The sequence below is a fragment of the Puma concolor genome, chromosome B3 (genome assembly GCF_028749965.1).
Source record: "Puma concolor isolate L17-30 chromosome B3, mPumCon1.1.hap2, whole genome shotgun sequence".
Taxonomy (NCBI): Eukaryota; Metazoa; Chordata; class Mammalia; order Carnivora; family Felidae; genus Puma; species Puma concolor.
The window spans coordinates 94,634,695-94,661,719 of record NC_141672.1 but is presented as its reverse complement, the minus strand read 5'-3'; the positions used below and the strand labels follow the sequence as shown (position 1 = coordinate 94,661,719).

General features: G+C 34.5%; 2 protein-coding genes across 7 annotated transcripts in view; one reads left to right on the top strand and one right to left on the bottom strand.

The window, feature by feature from the left end:
• FAM227B (family with sequence similarity 227 member B) overlaps positions 1 to 27,025 on the top strand; it is a 206,083-nt gene that overhangs the window by 54,507 nt on the left and 124,551 nt on the right. For all 5 annotated transcript variants that reach the window (XM_086710650.1, XM_086710652.1, XM_086710651.1 and 2 more), the window contains one exon: positions 2,130 to 2,267. In XM_086710650.1, the coding sequence (XP_086566776.1) occupies positions 2,130 to 2,267 (138 nt within the window). The remainder of the gene's footprint in view (positions 1 to 2,129; positions 2,268 to 27,025) is intronic.
• Positions 20,700 to 27,025, bottom strand: part of FGF7 (fibroblast growth factor 7) — a 57,471-nt gene continuing 51,145 nt past the window's right edge. For both annotated transcript variants that reach the window (XM_086710641.1, XM_025918645.2), the window contains exons 3-4: positions 22,965 to 23,068; positions 20,700 to 21,841 (exon numbers count right to left, since the gene is read on the bottom strand). In XM_086710641.1, coding sequence (XP_086566767.1) covers positions 21,647 to 21,841; positions 22,965 to 23,068 — 299 coding nt within the window. In that variant the 3' untranslated portion in view covers positions 20,700 to 21,646. The remainder of the gene's footprint in view (positions 21,842 to 22,964; positions 23,069 to 27,025) is intronic.

Here is a 27,025-nt window from a genome sequence, read left to right as displayed (position 1 = left end):
ACTATACAAAATCAGTTGCATTCCTCTATACTAACAACAAAATATCTGACAAAGTAATAAAACAATCTCATTTGCAATAGCATTAATAACAATAAAATACTTACAAATGAATTTAATCAAGAAGATCAAATATCTGTATACTGAAAACTACAAGATTTTGATGAAAGAAAAAGACACAAACAAATGGAAAGATATCCTTTATACATGGATTGAAAGAATTAATTTTGTTAAAACGTGCATGCTACCCAAAAACGTCTATAGACTCAGTGTTATCAGGTTCTTATCAAAATTCCAATGGCATTCTTTGCAGAAATAGAAAAAAGAATCTTAAAATTTGTATCTAGAACCTGGATAGCCAAAGCTACCTTGAGAAAGAACAAAGCTAGAGGCATCATACTTCCTGATTTCAAATTATACTACAAAGCTCCAGTAATCAAAATGATACTGGCATAAAAATAGACACATACGCCCATAGAATAGAATTAAGAGCCCAGAAATAAACCCTCACAAATACAGTCAACTAATACTCAATACTTACTCTCTTCCGTAAATGATGATAAACTGGATAACCACATGTAAAAGAATGAAATTGGACTTCTATTTTATACCACTCACAAAAATTAACTCAAAGTGGGTTAAAGATTTAAAATAAGAACTAAACTATAAAACTTCTATAAGAAAACATGGGGGGAGGGACACCTGTGTGGCTTAGTCGGTTGAGCATCTAGCTATTGATTTCAGTTCATATCATAGTATCATGGGATAGAGCCCCGTGTTGGGTTCCACACTAAGCATGGAGCCTGCTTAAGAGTCTCTCTCTCTCTCTCTCTCTCTCTCTCTCTCTCTCTCTCTCTCTCTCTCCCGCACCCCCTCTGCCCCTCTCCCCTGCTCATGCACTCTCTCTTTCTCAAATAAATAAACATTAAAAAAAAAAAGAATTAAAAGAAGGCTTAAAAATAGTCTTCTATTTTTATTCATATATTTATCATTCCTGGAACCCTTATTACTCTGTGTCTGGACTGGCCCCAGTGTTTCCATGTGTGGCCCCCATGACATGGCATGCCCCCTCCTCTTGGGAACTATGAGTAATAAACTATCTTTTCAATGCCAATCATTTCCTGATCTGTTAGCCTTACTGCACCTCCAATTTTCTATTAATACACTATATTTTAAAACATAGACAATCTATCAAGAAGCATCTAAGTGAATTAAACTGAAGTCTTCTGCATATTTTGTCTAGGGGCAACTAATGTGAAATAAGTGATAACTGAATCTAAAACACCTAGAAAATTTAAATTTGACAGCCAAATATAGCAAGTAATACTCATTGCACAACACTACTGAAAAAATATTGGCTATATTTAGAAGTATATCAATGTATAATAATATTGATAATAGTATTAGCTGATTGGAACTGAGTATTAACTCTTCAAACAACCATATGAAGTACACCAAGGAATTTATATTGTTCTCATTTTTATTGCTGGGCATTTTAGTGTTCAGTGTGACTAAATGAATTATTCAACCATACACAGCTTTTGGAACAAAAGTAGAACTTTTAAAACTTATTTTTCTTACTTTTTAGATATTACAATTTATTCATAAATATTATTTTAAAATATTCAGGAGATACAGATAAGGCATAATAATAATAGTCACCTATACTCAGAAGCACTAATGTTAACTTTTAAGCTACAGACACACATCCTAAGAGGTAAAATTGTTCTTCACAAAAAACATATTATAAATGCCTTTGTATGTTAACAAATATTTAAAGATACTTTTAGCAGATACCTCATAATCCATTGTATGGATGTATTCTTGTTGTATATTTAGGTCCTTTCCAACTTTTTGCAATAATTAACTTCCTCTTATGTCCATCATTGAATTTAGCTTATGTCTATTAATCAGAAGATGATACTGAGTTTTACCTCTTTTCTAATTCACTATTTTATGTAATAAGACATTAATATTTCTCTTAGAGTTTCCCTTATATGAAACTTGAGACTGACAGTTTTCACAGGATTGTTATGGGGATGAAATGTGTAATACATGAAAATGCTTTGACAAATTGAAAGATATTTTCAAATGCTAATTTCCTTGACTAAATGTACATTTTATAATAACAGGTTTAAAACCTCCAAAAGGCTTTTGGACCCACTGGAAACTCAAAGAACTCTCCACAACAACCATACATGGTACTAAGAAAGCACCTTCAAAATCTTTAAAGGACAGAATTGAAAGGAGTCAAGAACGCATAACGGCTGGTAAGTAAACTTATTGTCAACTGTAGGATAAATAGCCAAAATCTAGTATATTAAGTTATTTATTTATAATAACTTCCTTATGATTTATTCTTTGGTGAGGGTTTCAAATTAACATTCGCTTTGTAGATTAGTGTTACAGTAGTTTGAATATTGCTTTACGTTTTAGTTTTTCATTGTAAAAGTGGTATGTGCTTAAGTTCTCCCATTTGCCTGTTACTGTATTCTTATATTGATCTTCTATCTTACAATCTCATTACTTCTAGTAACCTTTTTATAGATTTCTCAGGATTTTCTTTATGGAAAATCATGTTATCTGAGAATAAAGAGCATTTTACGTCTTCATTTCCAATCTATATGCCTTTATTCATTTTACTTGCCCAGGTCTAGGACCTCTAAGAAAATGTTAACTAAAAGTGGTGAGAGTGGACATCCTTGCCTCACTCCTGATTTTAGAGGAGGAATGTTAGGTTATTTGCCTTTAAATAAATTTTGGCTGCCAGTTTTTATAGAAGGCTTTATCAGGTGGAGGTAGTTTCATAGATGTAAGATCTTGATGAATGCTTTTTAGCATCTACTGAGATGAGCCTATTTTTTTTTCTATTTTAGTCTTTTAATATAGTGAATTACATGGATTGATTTTCAAATGTTAACCCAACCCCTAATCCCTGGGGTAAATCCCATTTGGCCATTGTGTATTAACTTATTCATGTACTACTGGATTTAATTTGCTAAAATTTTGTTTTATTTTCCTATACTATCCTGTCTCATTTTAGTAATAAGTATAATTTTCCCTCCTCTTCTCTTTTCTAAAAGAGTTAGTATAAAACTGATATTTATTCTTCTTTCAGTATTTGGTAGAATTCTCCAGTGAAGCCACCCAAGCCTAGAATTTTTTTGTGTGGGAAAGTTTTTGACAACAAATTCAGTCTCCAATAGATGTAGGGCTATTCAATTTACCAGTTCATTCTTAAATAAACTTAGTTGTTTTGTGTGAAATTTTATTTTAAATATTTTTGAGGTTTTTTTTTTTTTCTTGGATGTAATCCAGTTACTTAGAAATATTTTGATCCATTTGAGCTTTGCTTTTAAGCTTCATTAGGTGGAACCAGAGAAGTCTTTTGTCTAGGACTAACTTGCTTCCCCTGCTGAAGCAATACCCTTCTAAGTATTCTACCCTTGGTCTGTGTGTAGGAGGTTTCCCATCTGACTGTCTAGAACATGAGCTGTGTGTGAGCCCCAAGAATGTTCTGCCTGCTCTTTCCCTTGGGTAGCTCTTTACCAACCTCAGGCAAAGATTCAAGGGTAATCCTCTGAAGATCTTCAGAATGCTCTCTGTGTGAATCTGTCTCCTCCAAATTATGCTGACCTATGAACTTTAGCTTGCCTTGGCCTTCCAGAATGCTAAATTTTATTTTCTCAACTCAGTGAGACTAGTGGATTCTGTTTGGATTCTAACTCCTTACAGTGTCAGGAGGAGAGAGTTGAAGGGCTCCCTTGTTTGTTTCTCTTTTCTTGAGGATTACTGGCCTGTGCTATCTATTGTCTAACACACGAAAACCATTGTTTCATAGACTTTGTCCAAATTTTTAGTTGTTTAAGAAAGAAGAGTAAATCCAGTCCTTGTTATTCTATAATAGTTAGAAGTGGAAGAAATTATATATTTTTTTAAAGAATTAAAAGAAGACTGGGGTCCCTGGGTGGCTCAGTCAGTTCAGTGTTAGACTTCAGCTCAGGTCATGATCTTGTTTGAGCCCTGCATTGGACTTCATGCTGACAGCTCAGAGCCAAGAGCCTGCTTTGGATTCTATGTCTCCCTCTCTCTCTCTGCCCCTCCCCCACTCACACTCTGTCTCTCTCTCTCTCTCTCTCTCTCAAAATTAAATAAACATTAAAAAAAATTAATACAAACCAACAAACCAACAGAAACTGACAGCACAGAGCCTGCTTTTGGATTCTGTGTCTCTTTCTCTGTACTTACCCTACTCACTCTCTCTCTCTCTCTCTCTCTCAAAATAAATAAACATTAAAAAAAAAGAATTAAAAGAAGACTTAAAAATAGTCTTGTATTTTTATTCATATATTTATCATTCCTGGAACTTCATTCCTTGCCTTAAATTTGAGGTTTCCTCATGGTGTTATCTCTCATAGTTCAATTCTGCTAACAATGAATTTCCTTGTTTATTTATCTTAAAATAATGTTCATTTTGCCTTTGTTTTTAAAGGATATTTTTGCAGGGTATAGAATTCTGAGTTCATTTTTTGTTTTTTGTCTGTTAGCAAGATATTGTTCCATTGTGTTCTCATTTGTATTATTTCCCTTTGTGTTCATCCTGCTTGGGCTCATTAAGTTTCTTAAACTCATGGTTTGATGTTTTCACCAAATTTGGGAAATTTTTGCCATTATGTTTTCAAATTTGTTCTATTTCTTTCCTCTGGGATTCCCAATTTAGCATGTACTATATTACTTAATGTTATCCACAGTTTATTGGGACTTTGTTGTGGGTTTTTTTCAATCTTGTTTTATAGATTTCATAATTTCTATATTTTTCATTTTACATTCACATGCTTTTTCCTATGGTATATGATCTCTTATCCCAATAAATGAATATTTCATTTCCTATATTGTACTTTTCACTTAAGAATTTCCATTTTGCCCTTTTTAAAATAGTTTCCATTTCTATTCTGAGATTCTCTTCCTTTATTATGACAATATTTTCTTTTACATCCTCAAACATATTAAAAATAGTTGCTTTAAGTTCTTATCTAGTAATTCAAACTTTTGGATAACTTTGAAATTGATTTCTCTCACTATCTTTTTCTTGACTATGAGTCATAATTTCTTGTTTCACTTCATGTCTAGTAACTTTTTATGTAATCCTGGAATTTTAAATGTGCTTTGAGGATTTTCTGAATTCTGTTAATTTCCACCAACCAATGTTAATTTTTGTTCAAGTAAGTTACTTTGGCTGTATTCAAAGTCCAAATGTTATGTGTTCTGTGATGGTCAGCCAGTAAAATCCCCACCTAGAACTTTAAATCATCCACCTATTCCTTTCCACCCATCCATCTAGAGCTCCCTCTTCCCACCATATGTGTGAGTAATTCAGACACCAGCTAAGGGTTTGGAGAAAACTTACAATATTCAGATTTTGGGTTTCCTCTTCTGCAGCCCCTTTCTTTGTAGGATTTCTAAAACTCCTTCATTTTTCAATCTTCTGGCTGTCCCAAACACTATCCTCTGACTCCTTAAACCAATAATATTTCTACTTTATATGTGAATTCCATCCACTCACATGCCATGATGACTAAGTAGTACCATCAGACAAAAAGTTGTTTAAGCAACTGCATGAACACAAATTTCATCCACTTAGCAGCTCCCTCTTATAGGGTTCAACTCCCCTCCAATTTCTACCTGCTGTTGTTGGTCATTTTCTGGTACCTACAAATGGCTGTGTTTTTAAAAAATATGTTTAAGAATTTGTAATTTTTATCTTTGGTAAAGTCAGACTGATATAAATTAAACATTTTATTTAAATACTATTTTACAACTTAAATATCAAATATTCAAGTCACATTTTCCCTTAAAACTTTATATGTTGCTTTATTGTCTTCTATTATTTAGTCTAGTAGAAAAGTCTAAAGTCAACTATTTTTTTTCTTTACAATTTATGAAATTTTGTTTTACATTTCTGTTTAGATGTTTCCAAAATTTTTACATTTGTCTTTAAAATTAAAAATGTCAGTGGAATGTGTCTTGATATGAAAGTTTTCATAGATTTTTCCTAATGATAAATTTAATTATAATTCTTGGATTTCCCAAAGCTCCATCACAGACCTAGTAAAGGTCCTAGCCAAATATTTCAAGTGAGACAGAAACATACATGGCCAGACTGAAGAGGGAGGGAAAGTGCTTCTGTTTTAGATATTTATTTTTTTTTAATTTTTTTTTAACATTTATTTATTTTTGAGACAGAGAGAGACAGAGCATGAACGGGGGAGGGGCAGAGAGAGAGGGAGACACAGAATTCGAAGCAGGCTCCAGGCTCTGAGCTGTCAGCACAGAGTCCGACGCGGGGCTCGAACTCACGGACTGTGAGATCATGACCTGAGCCGAAGTCGGACGCTCAACCGACTGAGCTACCCAGGCGCCCCCTGTTTCAGATATTTAACCAAAAAGCTTCAGTCTACCATTGGAGAGTATCCCCTTAACACTGAGGAAATAAAATATCTAGAGAAAGTCTTTCACATGGTATGCTATAAAAGACTAACTGCTGCAGCATAAAAACCAATTACATATAAGGATCAATGGAAAAAAAAAAAAAAAGAAAGAAAGAAAAAGTCTACTAGAAGTTGTTCATTTGGTAAATGTGGTATAAGCCAAGAACAGTTTTCTGTTAGGCAGCAAAAACTGACAGGGCCCTGGAAGTTAGGCTGGAAGCAAAAAATCAAGTCCCTGGGAAAGACCACTGTTTTTTACATTATGTCTTAGCCCTTTCAGGAACTTACCGGGCCACCAGGTATTCCTGAACTGTAGAGGTAGAAGTGACTACGTAAGTCTTCTCATTAGTTTCCCACCAAAACATCTCATTTCAATGCAGCTTGTGCTTTTCTAAGTAAGTTTTTGCCACTGGGAGTGTAGATCTGTCAAGACCTCCTCCTGTGTACTTTCGCATCGTGTGATAAAGTATATTAATTATCAAAGACTTTTAAAATTTTGGTCCTATTTCATAGGCTTCAGATATAAAACCAATTTATCTAACTATGTTCTGGTGATGATGGATGCAGACTTTCCTATTTATGCTTCATGGTTCTTTAACTTAAGGGTTGGAAGAAAGACTAAAGTAGCTGTGTTTATCCCACCACCTTATGTAGAAGTCTCCTTTTAGATGTGTTTTTATTATTATATTTTATTCAAGCATGCAGAAAAGTAAAAAATATTTCCCACATGTAATAAATATTTATATTTTTTCCACATTTGCTTTACAAGCCTTTTATTTATGGGGTTTTTTTTGTACTATTTCTAAATTTGTCTTCCCCTCTCTAAATGTAACGGCTTACTTAAATTTGTAGGCATCCGTTCTTTCTATAATATATATTATTTTTTTATGTTTTTTAGTTCAATAAAATAGATGAAATTCTTTCACATTTCAAAATCTAGCAATAATCAACATTCAATAGTTTAAAATAATCAATAGGTATTAGTTTTTTTTACCAATATATTGGTAAATTTTTTTATTTAGTTAATTTTTTTTTAAATTTTTTTTTCAACGTTTATTTATTTTTGAGACAGAGAGAGACAGAACATGAATGGGGGAGGGGCAGAGAGAGAGGGAGACACAGAATCAGAAACAGGCTCCAGGCTCTGAGCCATCAGCCCAGAGCCCGACGCGGGGCTCGAACTCACAGACTGCGAGATCGTGACCTGGCTGAAGTCGGACGCTTAACCGACTGTGCCACCCAGGCGCCCCTAGTTAATTTTTTTAATTTACATCCAAGTTAGTTAGCGTATAGTGCAACAATGATTTCAGGAGTAGATTCCTTAATGCCCCTTACCCATTTACCCCATCCCCCTCTCCCACAACCCCTCTACTAACCCTCTGTTTGTTCTCCATATTTAAGAGTCTCTTATGTTTTGTCCCCCTCCCTATTTTATATTATTTTTGCTTCCCTTCCCTTATGTTCATCTGTTTTGTCTCTTAAAGCCCTCATATGAGCGAAGTCATATATTTGTCTTTTTCTGACTAATTTCGCTTAGCATAATACCCTCCAGTTCCATCCACGTAGTTGCAAATGGCAAGATTTTATTCTTTTTGATTGCCGAGTAATACTCCATCATATATATATATACCACATCTTTATCCATTCATCCATCCATGGGCATTTGGGCTCTTTCCATACTTTGGCTATTGTTGATAGTGGTGCTATAAACGTGGGGGTGCATGTGTCCCTTCAAAACAGCACACCTATATCCCGTGGATAAATGCCTGGTAGTGCAATTGCTGGGTCATAGGGTAGTTCCATTTTTAGTTTTTTGAGGAACCTCCATACTGTTTTCCAGAGTGGCTGCACCAGCTTGCATTCACACCATCAGTGCAAAAGAAATCGACTTTCTCCACATCCTCTCCAACTCAGCTCTTGCCTGAGCTGTTAATGTTAGCCATTCTGACAGGTGTGAGGTGGTATCTCATTGTGGTTTTGATTTGTATTTCCCTGATGATGAGTGATGTGGAGCATTTTTTCATGTGTCGGTCGGCCATCTGGATGTCTTCTTTGGAGACGTGTCTATTCATGTCTTTTGCCCATTTCTTCACTGGATGATTTGGTTTTTGGGTGTTGAGTTTGATAAGTTCTTTATAGATTTTGGATACTAACCCTTTATCTGATATGTCATTTGCAAATATTTTCTCCCATTCCATTGGTTGCCTTTTAGTTTTGCTGATTGCTTCTCTGTGCAGAAGCTTTTTTTACCAGTACTTTTGACCATGTTGCACTCTGAGCTGACAGCTCGGAGAGCCTGGAGCCTGCTTCAGATTTGTCTCTGTCTCTCTCTCCCCAAAATAAATAAACATTAAAAAAATTTTAATGAAGATTCTAGGTGGTGAATTACAATGCTTGAAAGAGCTTGTTTACTGTATTTCTAATAATTATTTTCATTTGAAATACAAATAAATATTTATTTCAAACACACTTGATTTTAATAATAGGAAATCTTGATAAAATGTATCATATATTTTACTAGCCCCTAGTAAAATACTTGTTATATTTGACTCTAAAACATGACTTGATTTTTCTGTTTCTGGATGAGACCTAAGTCTGGTAGGGTAGGTTAGAGACTTAATGAGTGTTTCCTTTCATATACTGCTCAAAATTAAAATTTAATACTTTATCTTAAACTTGTGTAAATCTTCCATTTGAAGTGTGTACTTGATAACATGTGTTAACTTTGTAGAGCCTTATTAGTAATATTCTTATGTGGCTGGTCACTTTTATTATCACCTATAAAGTGAGAAAACTAAAACATAAGAAATTAAGTAATAACTTATGCAAGGTCACAAAACTGATAAGTAATGGAATATGAATTCATTTCCAGGAAATCTTGCCTAGACTCTGAACTCTTAGCCACCTCACATGCTTCCTCTCAGCCATTTAATTTTACAAGCTTATGAATACATTAAGGCTTAAAATTGTCATCATAAGATAAGGGTTGTAACTTATAAGAGTTGCCATAGCCTTAATCCTTCATGACTAATATGAATGAGTTTTTTAGATCCTTTCCTGGGATCAAATTTTAATAGGTAAGAAGGAAGCAGGGAGATATGATAGTAGAAGGGGCAGAAAGAGAGCAAAAGACTGGGGGAAGGGTGCGGAATTCACTTGTTTCCACATTTTGTATATGGATTTCTCTAGAAATAGCAAGCAATGGTTTGGGGAATCAGAAAGCCACATTCTGGGGCCAAAGTGGTCCAGAAATACAATGACAGCAAAGGGTTGGAACTTCTAATACTCTTGTTATGCACCAATGTTTTTGGCAGGGGAACTAAAAGGCAGTTGTATTTTCAAAAAGTCAAGAATTTCTTAAAAGGGGTTTATTTTGTTCTTTATTTTACAAAGTAGTTTTTTTCTGTAAACTTCTGCTTAGATTGTGACTATCAGGAAATATGTTTAAGGTAGAACTTTGTTCAAATCTATGTGTTTATTTGAACTTTGAGGCTCTTATATTTTCCTAGGGCCCTAGCCTGCTTTTATTTTTTTTAATTTTTTTTTCAACGTTTATTTATTTATTTTTTTTGGGACAGAGAGAGACAGAGCATGAACAGGGGAGGGGCAGAGAGAGAGGGAGACACAGAATCGGAAACAGGCTCCAGGCTCCGAGCCATCAGCCCAGAGCCTGACGCGGGGCTCGAACTCACGGACCGCGAGATCGTGACCTGGCTGAAGTCGGACGCTTAACCGACTGCGCCACCCAGGCGCCCCGCCTAGCCTGCTTTTAAAGCTATCTTCTTGGGGTGCCTGGGTGGCCAGTCGGTTAGGCGTCCGACTTCAGCCAGGTCACGATCTCGCGGTCCGTGAGTTCGAGCCCCGCGTCAGGCTCTGGGCTGATGGCTCGGAGCCTGGAGCCTGTTTCCGATTCTGTGTCTCCCTCTCTCTCTGCCCCTCCCCTGTTCATGCTCTGTCTCTCTCTGTCCCAAAAAAAATAAATAAATAAACGTTGAAAAAAAAATTTTTTTTAAAAATAAAGCTATCTTCTTGAATTTTTATATCAGTTAGTGGTCAATGAGTACCTCTCTTCCACATAGAGAGGAAGATCTCAGAGATCCAGACCACTTTCATCTTCTGGGGTCACCAGCCTATACAGCTGCACAGTCATTAGAATTAATCTGCATCAGGAGATTATAGGAGGAGTAGGCACACAATTTTAAAAGTCTCGACTAAAGTTATATAAATTTCCAGTTATAAAATGAATATGTTGGGGTGCCTGGGTGGCTGAGTCAGTTAAGCATCCGACTTTGGCGCAGGTCATGATCTCAGTTTGAGTTCGAGCCCCGCGTTGGGCTCTGTGCTGACAGCTCAGAGCCTGGAGCCTGCTTCGGATTCTGTATCTCACTCTCTCTCTGCCCCTCCCCCACTCACACTCTGTCTCTCTCTCTCTCTCTCTCTCTCTCTGTCTCTTAAAAATTAATAAACGTCAAACAAATTTTTTTAAATGAATATGTCATGGGAATGTAATGTGCAACATGGCAATTTGGTTAATAATGCTGTATTACATATTTGAAACTAGGTAGAAGAATGGCTCTTGAAAGTTCTCATTGCAAGAAAAAAAATGTGACATATGTGGTGATGGATATTAACCAGACTTATTGTGGTGATCATTTTGCAATATATAAAAATATCAAATCATTACATTGTACACTTGAAACTAATATGTAATATCACTTATACCCCAATTTTAAAAAGTTTTGGCTTGGAAGTCACCCACATCACTTCCAATCAGATACTATTGGTGAGAATAAGCCATGGCTATATATAGATGTAAGGAGGGTTGGCAAATTAAAACAAAACAAAACCAAAACAAAACAAAACAAAAACACTCTGACTAGGAAGCTGCTACATAGTAACAGCATTGTACTATAGAAGGTGGATCTATGCATTTTGAAGGACAGATAAGTGTCTCTACTACAGGAATTAACTTAAATAATAGTGTAGTAATCCTTATATATGGAATGCTTATGTTGTGGCCTATAATACAATTTGAGATAATACAATTTGAGTATCAAAGAAAAATTTGGGATAATTTGCATATATCAATCACCATGATCTTGACAGTTTTCCGAAGCTTAAAGACTGCCTAATGAGTCAGTGGTGTTAACAAATGTGATTTTTTTATATCATATAAAGAAATGTGTCAACATCTAGAATATCTGCATAACTCACTGAATCAATATTTTTCAAATGACCAATGCATGGATTTTTAAAATGTGGTTTTAGGGGCACCTGGCTGGCTCAGTCAGTTAAGCGTCCAACTTCGTTTCAGGTCATGATCACTTGGTTCATGAGTTCGAGCCCCATATCGGGTGATGTATAGAAGTGTTGAATCACCATATTTTATACACCTGAAACTAATGTTACACTGTATGTTAACAATTGAAATTTAAGTAAAAACTTAAAAAATAAAATAGTTATCTTTTCTAAAAATGCTATTTATATTAACGTGAAATGGGTTTATTAATGAACTAGTGTTCAAGATTTCTCAGTTTTAATATCTGTTGTAAGAAATGCTGATAGATACAAAATCCTTATAAACAAAAGTTCTTTGGTGTCTTCAATTATTCTTAAGTGTATAAAAGTGCCCTGAGACCAAAAAGCTTGATGGCCACTGCCCTACAGGAAATCACTGCAAAGGGGCTTGCCCCATGGCATTTGAGAGCTACTGTATCCTGGTTGCAGTTTTATAGTTTCTGTATTGCTTCTCTCCAAGCTGGAATTAGTAATCACTGTGTAGAACCCCGTAAACAAAAGACTCGGATAATTTATTTACTAGGTCATAAGCATGTTTTGTTTGGAGATTTCTACAGTTACTAATGGTTCTTCAGCTCTCATGTATTTACCTTTCACATAAAAGACTTGAATTTCTTGATTATGTAATGTAACTTTTCTGGGCCTTACGTTTCCACCTGAAAAAAAAATGACGTGATTGGAATATATGATTTCTCTATTCCCCTTCTCTAACATTTTATTACTCTATTACTTACATCTTTAGGTGTTGAATAATCTTCCAAAACGGTTGTTTACTATTGAGGTAGAATTAGCAATAGAGACTGGTGGCTTACATATATTATTTTAGAGCTCTTCCCCCTTTATAGTCGTGTGTGTGTGTGTGTATCTTGTGTATGTGTGTCTTGTGTGTATAAATATGTTAATCTGTGTGCTGGAGGAATGCTAAGGCAGGTGAAGGGCAGAAATGGGGTAAAACATGAGTGTATATATACTCATGTATGCATATATATGACTTTTAATAAATACAATAACCTATGCTTTATGTATAATGCTATCTCAGAATTGCTGCTTCTAATCCAAAACATATTTATTTAGCTTTTTAAAAATGTATTTATTCACTTGAGAGGGCGGGAGGGGCAGAGAGAGAGGGAGAGAGAGAATCCCAAGCAGGGCCCAGGCTGACTTGATGTGGGGCTCAGTCCCACAAAACTGTGAGATCATGACCTCAGATGAAATCAAGAGTCAGATGCTTATTAACTGACTGAGCCACCCAGACGCTCCTCCAAAACATATTTAAACCATAATTTCCTCTTGAGAATTTGAGATGCTTATTGTCATGTGAGCTTAACTTTTCTTCAAAGTTTTAAACTAACAAAATGTTCTGTTTTTGTTTTTAATGAAATAGACAACAGATAGTTAAAATTTGCCTTCCAAACAGAAAAGCATTATCTCCCTTTTTAGGACTGGAATGTAAGCAGTTATAGAATTTCAGTATCTGGAATGAGTCGGTATTTACAAGCCAGCTGCCCTTAAACAGTGTATTGTTAGATTATTTACAAGACTAAAGTTTTAATGTTCACCTCTCTTATTGTGGTAGAACACCATATAACCTTTTATACTCAGATGAAGATCATTTTTGAAATGCTATTTTTATACCTCTCTCCTAGTTTTTAAGCCCAATTTTTCTCTTATCTGGACTTCACAGTTAAAAAACTAACATATTCATGAATTTTTATAAACTGTAGTTTAAACTATATGCACCAAAAAAATCCTTATATTCAGTCAACATGTAACTTTTAAGTAATTATGTGTGCATCATTGTACTTAGTGCTTGGGAAGATAAAAAAAAGAAAAGAAACATAGTAGTTCCTCTATAGACAAGTAATAGTTGATATTTAGCAAATGCCATGTCCCATGACATGTTACAGAAATAGTAATAGCCCAATGGATTAGCTACTTGAACTTTAATTTGTACCTCTGTCAATCTGCTACCTCTTTACTCTCAGAATGCCTATGGACAATAAAAAAAATTAAAAAAAAACAACTTGGAAATAAAATAGTTTCCTGAGAATTAAGCCAGTAAAATCTTGGCATTATGTTTTTCATTATACAATATTGAAAGAAAACCAAGAAATTTTCATGGCTGAAGAGAGAGGAAGCCCCAAAACACTAATAAAATGGCCAGAGATATAAGCTCCCAATATGGTAGTAATTTAATAAATTGTATTATTGTATTATTATTGGTTGCATTTCATACTGTGTGGAGAAAGACTATATGAACAAAAGTGAGGAAAACAACATGTGGCACAAAATAGACGCAGCCTAAAGATTCGGAAACTGGCTGTGTTTTTACAGAAGTATTCAGATTTGATCATTGTGAATTAGATTTTATGATAATTTGGATAATGTATCTTTCAAAACCATTTTACCTTCCTTTGCTTTGATGCCATGCTTGCCAAGCAATTTTCTAATTACTAATTTAGCTTTTAAGATAATCTTCCATGGTCTGCCATAGGGTGACTGGCAAATGCCTCCCCTAGATATGTTGGTTTGCTGTTTGGTGGTAGTGGTCAAAGGTGCTGGAGAGCATAAAAAAACAGTGGATCCTCATTGTATTATGAAGCACATTAACATACTTTATTGAGTGACATGGAAATGCCAAGCTAAGGTGAAGTGAATAACAAGAATTTGAATACAACTGAGGGATTTAGTCACTGGCGTGAATAAAACATGGTTTTGAAAGAGGTGAATCTAAAGATGTTGAAAAATAAGTTAGTTGGGTTTTGGTGATAGGTTAAAGGGAAGTAGAGACAAGAATAAAAGCTGACTATATTTTGAGTGTAAATATTAAAGAGAACATTTATCTTCTCTCATGCACTGTTGGTCAGAATATATATTTGGAAAAAGCTTTCTGAAAATGTTTTTCAATTTGTATTTTATTTTTTTAATGTTTATTTATATTTGAGAGAGAGATAGAGTGCGAGCGGGGAAGAGGCAGAGAGAGAAGGAGACACAGAATCTGAAACAGGCTCCAGGCTTTGAGCTGTCAGCACAGAGCCCTACACGGGGCTCGAAACCACGGACCTTGAGATCATGACCTGAGCCAAACTGACTAAGCCACCCAGGTGTCTCTCAATTTGCATTTTTAAAGGATTTTTTAATATAATAATTTTATTTCCTATAATCATATTAAGAAAATAATCAGAATTATAAAGAAGTATATACCAAGAAATTCATATTTACGTTAGTGAAAAGTTTGAAACAACCAAAATAACCAACAATAGATCAGTTAAGGAAGAGTAAAAGTAGACGGCCTGTGAGATCCATGAACTGGTTGATTAATAGGAAAATTTTGTTAAATTGATATATGCACACCTTCAATATTTTGTTTACTTCAAACATAACAATGTGCATTCATTTATCAGTTTTTATGTGAGGCTATGGGCTTTCCTCTGAGCATGATTCTAATAATTATCATACCCATTAAATACTGTCAACAGTGTCCAGTTTGAGTTTCTTTAAAATGGACTGAGAATTCAACGATATTTGCCGAGCAGTCTGAGTGCATAATTGTAGATTGTTATTATTTTTTCCTGTTGTCTTGCCCATACCTAATTTAACATCTTAAGTTTTCAATCACTCACTTTTTCCATTGCCACTCCATAGGCAACTCTAAGAACTTTGATTTCTATCCTGAATAATATGGAAAACAATTGCAGTTTTGAACAGAGGAATTGCATGATCTAAAATATAAGTTAACAGAATCACTGTGGCTGCTCTGTTTGAAAAAGGACTATGGTGTATGTTGGGGTGCCCTTTGTGTGCTTTATACTCCATAATCGGTCGAAAGCAAAACAGTTGTAGCTGTCTTTCTAGTGCTTGCATTTCCTTTTAGCTTCAGTGTGAATAGCAAAAATATAGAGGCATCTAGGGAAACCAGGGATCCAAGAAGCACTGCAGACTTTGAAATCATATTGAAAAATAGAGAATTAGATGGGAAGCAACATAAGGCTTTTCAGAGTGTTTCAGGAAGCAACAAAGATAAAGATCCGGTATAGTTCCTGAAGGGGTTTCCTTCCCCACCCCCACCCTCACCCCCACCACCCCATTTAGCTAATTGGTTCTCAAATGCATAGGTATATTAGAATCTTCTGAGGAGCTTTAAAAATACCCTTGCCTGTGCCCCAACCCAGAAATACTGGTGCAATTGGCCTGGGCTGGGCCTAGGCCTCATTATTTAAAAAAAAAAAAAAAAAAATCCCAGGTGATTCCAATATGCATTTAGCATTAAAATCGATTGTTTTTCAAGTATTTTTAGGTCTTATCCTCACAGGCAGCTTGTGACTGATTGCCTCCACCTTCTACGATAAAACTCACTGTGGCTCAAGAAATTTCAACCACGTATATGATCTTACTCTCTTGAGGTAGAGAAGTGGAGGGGAGGATTATCTTCAGGTTGAGTCTGAGGGCTTAGTCATTTCCTTCATATAGAGGTAAAGTGATATTGTTAGTTTTCGAGCTATATTAGGAATTCTAAGGAGGCGCAACTCAAATTAATTATGTGGTTCCAACCTTTTCTCAATTATCCTTGTACGAATGGACCATACAATATCCCTCACGGAAGTATCAAAAGTGTTGCCAAAGAGAATATACCTGCTTCATCTCTCTCTGCTGAATAGCTCACCAAGGAAAGCCATGAAATACTCTTATTAGGCCCTAACGAATCCTGTCTTGTGGCAGGAACCTTAAAAACATCCCATTTATTATTTGTGTTAGGCAGCCTTTAAGATGGCCTCCAATGATGGGGCGCCTGGGTAGCTCAGTCGGTTAAGCCTCCAACTTCGGCTCAGGTCATGATCTCGCGGTCCGTGAGTTCGAGCCCCGCGTCCGGCTCTGTGCTGATGGCTCAGAACCTGCAGCCTGTTTCAGATTCTGTGTCTCCCTCTCTCTCTGGCCTTCCCCTGTTCATGCTCTGTCTCTCTCTGTCTCAAAAATAAATAAACGTTAAAAAACAACAACAAAAAAAAGATGGCCTCCAATGATCCCTGCTTTTTGGTACTTATGCCTTTGTGTAATTCCTTTCCCTTGTATAGGTAGAAAATCTTGAAATCATTTTCAAGATTAGGTTATATATAAAAATACTGTGGCTTCCATTTTGGGCACTCACTCACTCTCTGATTCCTTTGTGGAAAACAAACTGCCATGTTTTAGATAGTGCTGTGAAAAGGCTTATGTGGTGAGGAAGTGATGTTTTGAGCCAACAACCAGTGAGGACCTAAGGTCCTCTTCAAGGACCTAAGGTGGATCCCTCTCTAAATTGAGTTTTGAGATATGTCCACAGTTCTGGTGAACACCTTGATTGTAGCTTTCTGAGAGACTCTACCTAGAGACACCTAGCTAAACCATGTCCAGGTTCCTGACCACATAAATTATGAGATAATAAATATTTGCTGTTTTAAGCCACTAAGTTTTATGATAATTTGTTATATAACAATATATAACTAACATGTGGCTGTATTTTTCAAGAGAAAGTCCTGCCATCTTCAAGCTAAATGTTGCTATTCATCTCATATTTCAATTGTTCTGATGATATTTCAAAATTGTTCTGATGATATTTCAAAAGTTCTGATGATGTTAAAGAAAATAAATTTGCACAGGTTCTCATAAGTTCAATGATGATGATTTGGAAACTGGAACCACATAATTATCAGGAAGTAAAAGGAAAATATGAGAGGCATCTTCTCAGGGGAGAGTAAATACAGGGATTTGGGTAAGAGACCAGGACTTTATTATTTCTTGCTTCTTGTCATGTCTCCTCAACTGGAGAGAAAGTGAATTTTCTTAACAAACTATTCAAAGTTAGAGGATGAGTGGGAACACATGTGGGCCTGAAGGAACACCAGCCTCATTGGAAGCAGCAGCTTTGTTGAATAAATATAGAAGTAGGATAAAGAGTAGCCTGACAACAATGCTGAAACAGTTATAAGTTTTAATGAACTATTTCATAGTAAGATGCACATGAATAACTTGAACCATAGACACCAATTAATAGATATTCTCTGAAAACTGTTTTAGAGTGAGCATAGAAATGATCATGGCTGATAATCATCTGGTACCCACAAGTCAGTCACAGTGGCCTGTGTCTATTCTGATAGATCAGTGACATATTCTAATTGACCAGTAACCACTCATACTGGTCGTTAGTATTTTTAATACCACTCTTATTCATAGTGAACGTTAGATGAAGTTTTGGTTTCCTGTAGCCATGTGCCATCTGTGCATAAAGTTGGATAATGAAAGGTACGGGATCTCTTGTGTCTTACTCATGCCCAAGCCTATGGCATTAAGGTAGTGGTGTAAATGAAGCTGCATGATAAACCTTGTACATCTTTCTGATGCATCACTTTTGCTTACTCGTGTGAATTTTATATTAGAGCAAACACAAAAGTATTATGGATTAAAATGCAAAAGCACATGAGTTTTAAGAGAAAAAAGATTTTCAAGAAACTTTGTGTGCTACCTTTGCATTATTCCTTAGACTCTCTTTTCCTACTTCTACTACTATTGGTATTTCAGTAGAAAATTTTGAGACACATGGATTTTGTTTATTTGTGGTTATAGAATCGCTTTACTACAGCTGGTCGTGTGGCTCATCTGTATGTTTTTTGTCACTCTAGATAACCAGAGAAGCAAACTCTAAGAGATAGAAACTAAGAATTTATCTCCAGTATCTCTTCTCTTTTATCATTAGGTCAATTTATAGTCAACTTGAAGGCTGATAATTTATAGTATGGCTTTTTTTTTACATAAAATATTTTAGTTTATTAATTGCATTGAAAGTATCTTTTTATTATTTCTTTTGTTAACATTTCATATTCTTTCATTTAATTTTTTCCTTCCTTGTTCTTGGAAACCTATGTATTTAACCAATTTTCTCCTTCAAAGAACATTTTTTAAAAGGTTACTCTGTTTATAACTGCTCTCCATTTGTAAATAAATACATGTAAGAGTAGAATAGGAAACAGGATTGGAAATTTCATCATTTCTTTCCTCCTTTTGAGTTACATCATCACAGCATGGACTAATTATTCTGTATGAAGTGAATTGCCAAAACATAAGTTGCATTTGCATGCAAACATAAAGATAACATCTCAATAGAAATTTTTTAAAGAAGGAGACCACTAGCTAATAATCTAAGACTGGGAAGCATATGCTAAGTGACTGGACTTTTGTGACAGCTCTGTACCTAACCAGCTACTTTGGATGTATCACAATCTCAGTTTCCTGGTCTGCAAGTGAATACAAGGGACTAAGGCCTCTTGCAGTTTTAAGCTTCTAGAATTCTAAATGTATATAATTAGTACAGATTTTATTTTCTAAAATTTGCATGATAAAAAAAGGAGAGTATAAACAATGAATTAAAAGTGTTTCTAAAGAGGGAGGAAGGCAAACCATAAGAGACTCTTAAATACAGAGAACAGACTGAGGGTTTATTGGGGGGTAGGGGAGAGGGGAAAGTGGGTGATGGACATTGAGGAGGGCACTTGTTGGGATGAGCCCTGGATGTTGTATGGAAGCCAATTTGACAATAAATTATATTTTTTTAAAAAGTGTTTCTAAAAACACCAGCAGATTGGCTTTACCACTAAATTTGGTTTGTTTAATTCAGCATTGCTGTGTGATTTGATTATAACTATAAATCCATAGACAAAGAGTATTTGGTCCTAATGTCTTGTATGTATATACACTGTTTCTGTTCAAATTTCTATATCATCATGTTTGCCCTAATTTTAAAAATCAAGTAAGATTAGTCCCATTCTGAATTTTCTTTAATATTCAAACATTGAATGAATACATATAAAAAACTGATTATGGATAGATGCTCTGTTAAGCACTAAGGAAACGAATATGAGAAACATAGGTTTTCCTCTGCCCTCGGTATTTTCACAAGACTCCAGCCACAGAAGGCTGATCTAGGAGAGGAATCTAGGCTAGCAAGGCCCTTGAATCAGATAACAGTTCAGAATATCATTCATAAATGTCCCCTAGCTGAGGAAAGACAATTCTTTCTAGTTTCCTGTCACCTGGTCATATAGATGGTCATATAGATGAGCCATAAGAAGATCAAATGAATCTGTTCCTGTCGGCTTTAGCCTTTTTGTGTAACTTTTGCCTATTAATGTAGTAGTAGATAATATTTATATAAAATAAAGGAATTTGATGACAAATATTTTGAAATTAAAATCACAATGATTAAAATTCCAATAGTTTAATTTAGATAAATGTTGACCTCCTATTGGTGAACACATACAATGCTACCCAAATCTGCCAATTGAAGAAGTATGAAGTAGAATTTATCTTTCTGATAAGCCTATTCTCTGTAGCCTGACCTCAAGCCTTCATGATATTCAGGTCCTCAAATCCCTAACTATATATTCTGTTTTGTGCTCTTGCCATCTAAAAGGAAAACAACTTCCAATGTGGCAATATTTTGAATGGCAGAAATTTCTAGATTAGAAAAATTATTAACTCTAATATGCATATTTTAAAAATATGGCACTTTTCTACTCATGAACTCAAATATATTCTAACTTTAACAATTTTAAGTCCTTTTATCTGCAGTGATTTTACTTATATCATCCAATGTAATTGACAACAGTATGTGGCAAAACATATTTTACATTTTTGTATTGTTCCCTGTGAGACATCTATTGTAAGAATTGCTGCAGGCTGTCATTTTTGTCTGCCATCCAGGATTTGCTGGCCCAAGTACTGTGTACTAAACTTGATATTGGTCATGGGGGGAGGGAGGGGAACCTTGTAGTTGAGCCAGATGGTTTTGTTATTGCTTTAGAATTAAAAGCATATGAAACAGATACAGCTTATTAAGGTTTTTTTTTTATAAATAACATAAACTTAAATAACAAAACAATAAAGTTCAAATACAACTTAAAATAGAGTTTAATGCTGTAACCACAGAGAAAAAGCATGATTATTGGTGGGAAGAACATTATTAAAAGTCATATTCCCAAATATGAATTATACAAAAGATAGATTATATTACTTGAAACAAAACTTAAAGATTTCTCAGTTTTACTTTTAGGGATTATAAAATGTTATTTTTGTGGCAAGTGAGATGAAATACAGTATTATCATCATTATTGCTATTTTATATACAAGATTTTCGAAAACATCCTTTTAGCAATACCCTTTCCATATGAGCAGCATTAGGAATTTTCTTCTTGTTAATAGGTACAAGCATATTCTAATACTATACTTTTGTAAAACTACTTATTTGACTCCATTCCATAATAGAATTTTTAAGAATATTCTTTCTTTTCTTATTAGAATTTAAGTGGCTTACAATTGCCACTAAAAAGTCTTTCAGATACTGCTCATCTTCCATAGTTAGTGTTGGCTTGATTATCTGACAAATCATTCCAGCAGCCTTTAGGTCTGACATATCTTATATAACATCATCTGCATTATTATTATTATAGCAGCCATTTTATAAGCAGATAGGAATATTTAAATAATCATTATCAGATAATCAAATCTAACATACTCTTAAGGGTAAATTAATTTAAGAAAAAACATTACTATTACTAACATCATGATTGTACAACCAGCTTTACAATTTTTTACAACTTTTAGTTACTAAATCTGATTTTGTGTATATTTTTCAAATCTTTCTTTAATGCAGTCTCTTAAAATAAACATACATGCGCAAGTCCAGCTTGATCAGTTTTTCAGTAGTTTTCCAGCCTTTCTTGGTTACTTAAAAAAAAAAAAAGAAGAAAAGAAAAGAAAAAAAGAAAAGAAAGAAAACAGTCCACTTAAAGAAATCTCCCTGCTGGAACTGGTTTCTTTTACACCATATATTATTATGTTATTGCCATAGGAAGAAAGTGGGCTGTTTTTTGTTCTTTCTTTGTTTTCTTCCCCCTTACAGGAACCCCTTTTTGATTTAAAGCAACAAACATTTCTCCTCCGCTGTGTGTCCATTTAGCTGATGCATATGTATTGTAATGGTTTTCCAGAATTAATTCTTTGAAGTTGCAATCTTCATTGCATTCTTTCTGTTAAAATAATAAACAACATTATCCAAATGATTTTTAGAGGTACTCAATTAAACAAAGAGTAAGCAGTAATCTTTAGTAGAATTAAATCATATATGACTTTTTTTTGAGCTGGCCTAATGCAGTTTGTTAGATATAGATTAGCATATTTGCAAAAAAAATAGGCATCTTAAAATTTTTTAAAAAGATAAAATGATACATATTTAGTTATGCAACACATTTTCAAATATCTAACTTTTTTTGGCAGTCAGTTTTTACAATTCTTTAGTATGAGGAGCTGTTTCCCCCTAATGAGCAGCTCTGATATTACCAAATATCATTCCCAAATCACTCATTCCCTAACTGCTGAGAATTTGATATAATTAGCAGAGCGTCTCCCTCCCTCAGCTGAAGGACATATTTCACAACTTTTCTTCATTTGTTACTACACTGCCTGCAGTGATGATGGAATTTAAGTTAATTTGTTCATCCATCCAACCATTCATTCATTCATTCATTCAATTAAACCTAGATTATTATGTAATTAGCCTGTGCCAGGTATTGTGCTGGACTATGGGAATACAAAGGAAACTCAATTATATTTTATTATGGTGGGATGAACTGTTACGTGTTTCATATTGTAATAAAGTGGGAACAATGTGAATGCTCACAGTTCAAAGGCCACGATTGTGAGACTGATGTTGATAAACAAACTTCTGAATTTTTTTTTTTCCCAAGAATTTTCATGTCAGCAATGTGCAGATTGGGTGAACCTTAACAAAAAGAGCTTTAATACTACTGACAGATGGAAATTTTAGGTTTTAAGTATCTAAAGCACACATGGAATTTCAGAGCTGGCAGTATCCTGAGAGGTTGGTTAACGTAACTCATTTTACAAATGAAGACACCAAAGCCCAGAGAGCTTAAGCAATTTGTCCAAGGTCCTGCAGAAAATGTTTTTTTTTCCTCAATGCTTGAATATGAAGTATTTTAATGAAATCATTAAATTATATGACTGAAGAAAAATTAGTTCCATTTTTCCTTTCCAGAAAGGCAAGATGTTTTTGACAAAAATAAGTTTGAAAAATTAAGTCTAAAAAAAAAAAAAAAGAAAAATTAAGTCTAAGCTATCAATTATCAATACCTTTGCATAGAGTTTTCCTTCCTTATTCATTGCAAGATAGTATTCACTTTCCACTCCTTTGATTGCCACAATTCCAACTGCCACTGTCCTGATTTCCATGATATCTGCAAGGAATCACAGAAAGATAAGTCAGTTATTCACTCAGCTTTGTAGATCATCCAAGAATGACAATTTGTTCTTATTTCTTTTTCAATTGGAAGTTATTAAAATCATTAATGTGCGTGTTTACTCAGCCCGAGACCACCTACCCATATTACACATACAAATACAAGGGTAGTCCTTATTAAACATGGGAAGTTTAAACTATTTATTTTTTATTTTGTAGAAAAAGATATCTGGATTCAAAGGATTTAGCTTTTTCTTCCCCAGAATTACATTTCTAACTTACTATCATAATAATCATCATGATAACAGCTAATGTTTATTGATCTCATACCACATAATAAAGCATTATTCCAAGGCTCCTATGCACTAACTCATCTACTTGTCACCAAGGCTATGAGGCAAGTACTGTAGTTATTCCCATTTTACAGATCGAGAAGCCCAAGCACAGAGAAGTTATATAATTTGCCCAGATTCTCTCAGCTAATAAGTGGCAGAAGGGAAATTTGAACCCAGACAGTGGCTCTTAATCATTACATACCATGAAAATGTATAATAAACTAATAATCTTTACTTTTCTCTTAAACTTTATCTTATAAATTATTGCTAACAGAAAATCTCTGGAATGTACTGAAATTTAACAAAAATCAATGAAAGCAATTGTAAATGATGGTAACAGAACTACTGCCCTAAAAAAGATTAAATATTTTAAAGTGATAGTTTTTTGATACATGAAAGACTATTTAAAACCCAATTATGAATCTTGCTTATATGATATTTTATAACTTTATACCTTTCTGATTTTTAATCTTTGTTGAAATTGTTTCTACAACACATATAGTTACCACAAGAATGTTAACCTACTATTTTCTTTTATTATACATCTTTTCCTCCAATGCTATATTTTAATGACTCATATAAATGCAGTAAAATCTCGAGAAAAATTTTAAAACAATGTAGGAATTAAAAGTTTAGCAGACCTCTTTAAATAACTGCTGTTAATTATACTTTGAACATGAAGGTGTAACCATGAGACATTCGCTTCTCTGTGCCTAATAATATGCAAAGAAGGTTACAAGTGAAAACTATATGCGTTATGTCAAGTCTCTAAAAGCTGTTTTCCAAAATATTCACTCAGTTAAAGGAAAATCTGATTTCTTATTCCATGCCTTTGCTTCATCCTCTTATTTATTCTTTTCACTTCAATTTTCCTATCTGGAGAATAAAATCAATACCCACTTCGTCAGGATTAATGCAGCCTAGCTAATATTTGTTATCTGTGTCACATGTATGCTGCATACAGGCCTTTTTCCCAGCATGCTATGCTTAGCGCTGACAAGAGGTTATCCAGTTGAGAGTTCTGGGGCTGTTCATATAAACCCAGGTCTATGAAGAAAGTGCAAAGGAATGGATATTAATCTTTTAAAGTATTTATGAAGCATTGTCAGAATGTATAAATCCTAGAGTAATTTGAGGACACAAATTAAGGAAAACAGCCCTGATTTCATAACTCCAAAAGTTAAAATTGAATAATTTATTTCATTCTAAAATGTCAGACGAACAAATCATTTGGTTTTTAATAGCATAATTTTTATTTTCTTTCTTAGAGTCAGGATAGGAAAAATAGCTTTCTGTCTGTAGATGTAAACAATGACTTGTGAATTGAATTGTTTGGTGTTATTAAAAATTCAATAAACTATTTCATTATATACCCCGATTTTACTAAAAGGCAGATGAAGAGTAGTCAAAGACCTCATTTATAACAACTACTGGCATCAACAAAATGAAATAATTATCAAGATTTTGGTCACAATTAAGCTATGCTTTCATAAGTAGTTGATAATAATATGATTGAAAAGCTACTGGATAAAATACATTGCCATTATCTTTCATTATTTCATGAATCTAGGAAGTCATAATAATAAGCAAATTCAAAATGAAAAACAATGATAAGGAAAGAGAACTGAGGAACTCTCTATCCACATCAAACCAAAGAATTCTCATTTCCACAATACATTCATAGAGTTCAGTGATTCCACTTTATCAATAGAGGAAGACACTAAGTGTAAATAATAATTATGCTTCAATGCATGTTTTATAATATCATTGCCACTAGTAAAACTTAAGACCTGCTTATGATTTGCTACATCTTTTGAAGACCTCAATGTTCTGATGAGAGCATAGAAAATGATTAAATTCTAGCATGTGGTTGTAGACTATAGATTAAAGAAGGAAGCAGTAATAAGGGAGCACATGTGAGGATACTTCAAGTGACACCTACAGATCTTCCTCTTTATCACTGGGAACACTGTGTAAATATTAAATACCAAAGAAAGTGAAAACACATTTTCACCACATTTTGAAACATCTCATGTTTTCTGAAATACTGTAATGCTATGCAAAATTATTTTCTATTGTTAACAAACAATTCTGTTAATCCTACACATCTAGCACAACTAGAATTTCATTGTGGATTTAGATCACATGTGATTTATGCATGCTGAATTCAGGAACAAGATGTGGAAAACTGCCGTCACTTTAAACTCAGTATCATTGTAAAACTCAACCACATTATCAGTCCCACCCCAGGAGACATAGCATCTTGCTAACTCTTCTTGTACTCATTCTCAAAATTAGCCAGATTTGAAATGATCTTTGACTTCTCCAACTCCTATCCTTATGTCTTAGCTTCAACATCCATTGGGCCTAGAAGTTGAGGAAATGGGCATAGCAAGAGGAATGAGTAACTGGGATAGAAATAATTTTAAGCATTGCCACCAAGTGTGTGTTGAGTATTTGTGTTCTATCATATTTGCCGAGAAGAGCTATGTTTGGCATTGAGGTGGTTCATTCCAGTAATGTTCCACTTCCTAACTGGTCCTCTTCACTACAAGGGGATCAGCCAGAAGGAATCAAAAGAAATGCTTCCCGGAACTCGGCAGCTTGCTGGGAAAAATTCCAGGATGTAAGGACACCAAGGGAACTATTTGGAGTGGCTTGGGACACATTTGTTGTTTTTGTCCTTCTGTCTGAATAGTCCCCAATTAAGTGTAATATAAATATAAGTTGCTTTTCTTGGCTAGATGTGAAAGTGAAAAGGCTTAAGATTTTTTTTTCTAATTTTTTTCCTAATTTTTTTTCTAAGCTACAGCTTATTAGAGAAGATAAGCATTTTTAGAGAGGATTAAAAAACAAAACAAAAACAAAACAAAACAACAACAACAAAAAAATCTAATTCAGAGGGGAAGCTAGAAAGAAAAAAAATCTAAAGAGTCTAAGGAATCCAAGCTATCATTAAGAATATAGCAAAAGGAACAAATTGAGGTAGAAGAGAAAGAAAACATATATGCAGAATGCTGAGCATAGTTAAGTGCCCAATAAACTGTTTTCTTTAGAAATGAATAGTTTTGCTGTTCTAACCAACAATGGTGAGTCTGATCTTTCAGAGAAGCATTGGCAACAGCATCTCATGCTTTTTGTAACAATAGGAGAAAAGCTAGTGGAAATTAGGTCATTCCCCGACTAGAAAGCAGTGGAACACAGGTTGGAGACAGCTTCCTGGGGAAGTGGGGGTGGGGGCGGGGGGGGGGTGGGTGGTGGGTATTCCTAACATGTGTATCAAGACATAAAGAAACACTGGTGAAGACTCATTGCGCTAAATGAATGCTGACACAGGTGGGAATGAATGACAGCACCAGAAGGAAGATCCCTAGTGACACTGAAGTTCTGAAAAGGAACATGAAAGACATGAGAGCACAGGTGTTGTTTTTTTCATTTCTTCTGCTGCTTTAATCTCATGACTTTAAAAGTGAAAAAAAAAAAAAAAAAAAAAAGCTATGAAAGTAAACACCTGGCTGTTAACAATAGTGTTGAAAGTAGGACTTGCCTTTCTGCCTGGGACTTTAGAACAACTGAAAAAATAGGCTCCTGGAGTTTTCTGTGCATTTTATAAAGAATGA